A 5,389-nucleotide genomic window follows, 5' to 3' on the forward strand; every position below is an offset into this window, starting at 1 on the left:
GTCTTTTTCACCAGAAGTGGACCAAAAACTTTTGACACCAAACCATTTGGTCAATTGTGCATTAAATATATCCTAGTATTTTAGAAAATTGATTTGGTACAATTTTGCAACAAGTATGTGGTAGGTCCTTCACAAAAAAACCTCATTTCAGGCAGTCGGAAAATGGAAAATGAATTTTTCGTGGATCAAAAGCATTTTACATAAAATCATTTGGTCAATTATACATAAAATTTGGTCTAATACATAGAGTTGGTAGGTTCGTCACAACAAAACTATTTTTTATACTTCAACAACGAAAAGTGCTTTTCTCCTGCAAAAGAAGTTATTTTTAATCATTTACGACCTATTTATATGGTCATAAAATCATCAAGGCCTTTATTGCATTCTGATTGGTCCACGAGCACCTCACGCGGATCATGCCCGACCACCGTTGGATAGGCCTGGATTCGATGGCAGCCCTCTCCCCCACCCCCTCTACCCCTCATCCCTCTCATCCCCCTCCCGAATCAGCGCAGCTCTCGTCCAAACCCTAGCCGCGCCCTCCTCCGTGCGCCGCCTCCCCCATCGATTCCTCCCAACACCGTCGATCCCCTTCAACCTCTTCCACCCATCCCCTCGCCGCCACCCACCTCCGCCACCCACCAGTCCCCTCGCCGCCACCCACCTCGGCCACACCTCCCCTCCCCACCTCAGATCCTCTCCCCTCTTCCCACTCCCAGATCCAACTTCCCACCGCCACGTCCGGCGCCCAATCCCGGCGACCTAAGGCGGGATTTGACGGTGCCCAGCAGACCTACACCCGTCACCGGCCATGGAGGCGGTGGCCCTCTCGGCCGGCGACGCGCGGACGAAACCTGCTCCACATCTCCTACAACCATGACTACGTCTGCTTCACGGCGGGGACAAAGACGGCCTTCCGCATCTCCATCACCTGTCGCCAAACGCGGCCGCGACATGCGACGGCGACCTTCCGGCGCTCGGCCGCGGCCTGGAGCTACAACATTACGCTCCTCCCGGGCGACGGCATCGGGCCGGAGGTGGTCGGCGTCGCCAAGGACGTCCTCTCCGCCGCCGGCGCCAAGGAAGGCAAGCTTAGCCGAACCCTACGCCGTCCATGACTTTGAGCTCCGAGTGCTAGAAGCTAAGCTAGATGGCTGACCCCATTGTTTGCTTGCGGCTGCAGGCGTGGAGCTCCGCTTCCGGGAGATGCTGATGGGTGGCGCGGCGCTGGACGCCGTCGGGGTGTCGCTCCCCGACGAGACGCTCGCGGCGGCGCGGGCCTCCGACGCCATCCTTCTCGGCGCGATAGGAGGGTGAGTGGAAATGATCTGGCAATAGTAATTAGTTCAGAAGTTGTGGTGTGCATCTGTGACTTTCAGTTTCAGTAAATGGACGCTGATGTTGCGCTTGCAGGTATAAGTGGGACAGCAATGAGAAGCATCTCAAGCCTGAGACCGGGCTGCTCAACATCCGTGCCGGGCTCGGCGTGTTCGCCAATCTGCGGCCAGCCACGGTGTTGCCGCAGGATATATCCCTACTTGTTTCAGTTTCAGTGCATTTCACATAAGTACTATGCTTTACTCGACAGCACTGCCTTTCGTACTCTAGTTTGCTAGTTGCATCCAAGGCCATGTATCGAACGCATCGCATTGTCTCCTGCATCCCCGATGTAATCTCTAGTAGCGGCACATAGTTTAACCAAGGAGCAAAATACTAGCAAATGTAGCCATAGCTGCAGGATTTGGGATGGGTGGACTTTTTTAATTCACTTAAGAATAATAATGTCCTGTGTAACTACTTCCCTCTCTGACCTGACACTTTTGTAGTTAGTAGATGCATCTACTTTGAAGAAAGAGGTGGCTGAAGGAGTGGACATCATGGTTGTTAGAGAGCTTACTGGAGGTATTGTTGACTAAATTATGATGAGATATGGGTGGTTACTGGTTGCCCCTCTTTTCTTGCTGATTTATGCATTTCCAGGTGCATTCTGATGAAACTTGAAATTTGTACTGCTCTGCGTGGAAGGGATTTACTTCGGACAACCTAGGGGTTTTGGTACCAATGACGAGGGAGAGGAAATTGGCTTCAACACTGAAATATATTCAGTTTCTGAGGTAATGCACTGTTCCTCAGACATTTCACTGTTTTTTCAATGTATGAACCCTCTGCTCAGTTAACTAGCTAGCTCACTAGTTGTTGCTGTGGTGGTTTAGGGTCCTGGAGAACGCCTGCAGGGACGACGAGGAGATGCGCGCCATCCTTGGCGACAGCATCGGCTTGTTTTTGAGCTGCTGCCACTTTGAGCTGCTGCAACTGCTCTCAGTTTAATAATTTTAACTCTTCTGGCATTTTTAAGTATGCACAGTGTATTAGTGTATCATCATCTGTGTTGTTTGATTTATATATGGTGCTGATGGTCTTGCTCACCTTGTGTCTACCTACTACCTGCAGATCAACGAGTCTTTGGCTAGCGACCTGATGGAGAGGGGACTCATCACTCGTACTCATCACTCATCAGGATGGTGTCAATATTGTGGGAACTGTTCTAGTGCCTAATCTGTATCCCAATTCAGGCTCCAAATGCGCCCCATTTACTTCACCTCTAGAATATCTCTTTGCTGCCTTTGTGGAATAGTAACATATGAATTGTCATACCTGCTTAAATCTTAGTCGCTACATGCTAGTAGGAGATTATTTACCAATTCTATCTTCTGCGATTAAAACAAATCCACGACAGAGTTGCAGCAAACAGATTTTACCAGTTCTATCTTCTGTATCAAAACAAATCCACAACAATTTTCCAATGACAGTAGTAGCAAACTGATTTTTATCAATATTGTGCAAATTGCTCTAAAGTAGAAGTTGCTTTTCCTTTTCCTTAAGTTAGTTGTGCATTTATAAACCTATTTGAACTTTTCTAGTTCTTCAATGTATCCATCCATAAATGTTTTATATGGATTGTTTTGGAATGTGTTTTTTTGTTAGCTTATGTCGTGCATCACAAATGGTATCAAGTTCCAATTTTAGTTTTGTTGTTGTTAACCTCTACAATCCTTGTCTATAATCCTTATCAGCATATAATTAAGTATATGAATGAATCCTTTCGAGTATCTGAAACTAGATGTTTTGTTGCTCATATATAGTAATTAAAAGGAGTGGCCAGTTTCTCATCACACACTGTTATTATCACTTCATGGCTTGATCTGTTGTGTAAGGCTGCTGTAGGTGCTGAAGTGTGATCATTTTTATGGCTCACATGCATGTTGCGTGTTTGCTGACTTGGCATGACGTGCACAGAAACTTCAGCGCATTCATACTGAATAGCACTTCTTAATTTTCATGCAGACTTGCTCTAGCTCTTCTTAATTTTCATGCATGTTTCTTTCCGGACTTAAATCTTACTAAATAGCACCCCATCACTTGGTGTTGTTGTTATTCATCCTATATCCTCGCTATCCTGTTTTCTTGTTGGCAGATATTTTGCCTAAATTCAAGACGAAAGAAGATGTTTAAAGAAGCGCCAAGACATTTTTGTAGACCAAGTTAGCTAATAATAGCTGGGTGTTTTGGGCATTGTGAACTCCAGAATTTCTTGTATCTTCTCTGTTTTTGAATAAAATGTTGTATGTTTCAGAATTACAATTTCTGTTTCATATGAAATAGTAATTATGTATGTGATTTGAAATGTGTGCAAGGGAAACATGACTCATGAGACCCACTTATCAAAATAATTTGAGCACATTTGAAATTTCTGATGTGTGGGACCCGTGTATGATATTATGATATTTGGGACAAATGTAAAACAGTGGAAAATAAAATGGCAAAAAATAAAAGATCATACGTTGTAAAAGGCCGCATCTAGAAATAAAAAGGCCGAATTGCTGGGCCAGGCCCATGTAGCTAGCAAAAATTAATAGGAAAAATAAATATTGAAAAGGCCGAATTATTGGGCTAGGCCCATGTAGAAAATCGAATTGGACCGGGCTGAATCTTGTGCCACATCAGATTGCCACGCTGGATGCCTACATGGCCTGTGGAGGTTGCTAGTGACCAAAACGCCACAGTAGACGTATTTTGGTCATAAACGTCTACGATCTTCTTACAGAGAAGATCGTGAATGTCAGTTTATGACCGCCAGCTTTTGATCTTCTGTTTTTGGTCACAAAAAGGTCGCAAATGAAAAACAGTGACCTTTCAGTGACCAATAGTCAAGGTCACAAGTTGATATATTTCTTATAGTGTGCCCTGTGCAGCTCATAGTGTCCGTCGGCCAGATGCAACGCCTCCAAACTAGCGGCACCAACTCGCCGGGCGGCCTACTCAATGCAATAGTAGTACTACCACATCGAACTCATCAAGCTTAATTATTCCAGAGGGCCGAACAGGTGCAGCATCTACCAAGGGCCGCACAACGAGCCGTTCATACTCGGTGAAGACCATCGGATCGCTTGCCGTCGCGTGGCAGCCTGACCTCCGACATCTCAATCCAGTGGTTGCGTCGATGCGCAAAATGTTCGCCCGCATATAATAACATCAAGTTTTTTTTTCGCACGAAAATAAAAGAGACGATCAAGACCGCCATGGCTGCTCCAACCACTTGAACTCTAGTCGACTGACCTGCGGTGTCCTCTTGGTTTCTCGCGGCCTCCGGGTGCATGCTACCACCGTTGGAACTGCTAACCCTGGGCCTCCTAGAACTTGATGACCGACACATTAATTATCATGTAGTGTGAGTTTTTCCAAATCCTAATTAGCTGTTTTTTTTCTTGATAGCAACATGATCAATTGGTTGCATACTATTTCATAGCAAGACTGGGCGGTGTTCCTCTACATGCATGGCACCACGGCCAGGATGCAGGCCACCGAGAGCTCATGGTCGGCACTGCCGTGTTGGGCAGGAGGTCGTTTTACATCTGTAATTGTACACGCTCCCGGCGGCCACATTTTTTCACATCATGCCGACACACCTTATGTAGTCGACTGGCATGCCTTTATTATCAAGGCTGACAAATCTGGAGCGAAACAATAGAATGCAAGTAGACCCTTAAGCATTGGTGCATCTACACAGGTTTAGTTCTGTATATTTCTTCATGTTCATGATTGCCTAACTTTGTGAGACATTTTTGATCAACCCATAAATATTTTTTAACAATAATGCTAAACACACGGACCCTATACAGAAGTTTGTAGACTCCTTCCATCTATCTAAACTGCCCCCCCCCCCCCCCCCCCCCCCTCTGATTTTCAGCTGGCTGGGGTCCCTCCCTCCCCCTTATCCAATCACATTTTGCCAACTGAGACTAACCCTGTAAAACCCCTGCAAAAGTCCGGGAGAAGGGATCGGGCAATCCCACCACCCCTACAATATACATTCATATAACTTCTTATT

General features: G+C 45.9%; 1 protein-coding gene across 1 annotated transcript; it reads left to right on the forward strand.

Moving 5' to 3' along the window:
- The first annotated feature begins 811 nt into the window (after nt 1-811).
- Nucleotides 812-2,606, forward strand: LOC123076094 (3-isopropylmalate dehydrogenase, chloroplastic-like). The gene is made up of 7 exons (XM_044498519.1): nt 812-820; nt 909-1,086; nt 1,184-1,313; nt 1,414-1,540; nt 1,827-1,902; nt 2,026-2,114; nt 2,574-2,606. Exons 1-7 carry the CDS (start codon nt 812-814, stop codon nt 2,604-2,606), a joined length of 642 nt encoding a protein of 213 aa, XP_044354454.1.
- Nucleotides 2,607-5,389: the final 2,783 nt, after the last annotated feature.

Source organism: Triticum aestivum, chromosome 1B (assembly GCF_018294505.1).
Source record: "Triticum aestivum cultivar Chinese Spring chromosome 1B, IWGSC CS RefSeq v2.1, whole genome shotgun sequence".
In the NCBI taxonomy this organism is placed as follows: domain Eukaryota; kingdom Viridiplantae; phylum Streptophyta; class Magnoliopsida; order Poales; family Poaceae; genus Triticum; species Triticum aestivum.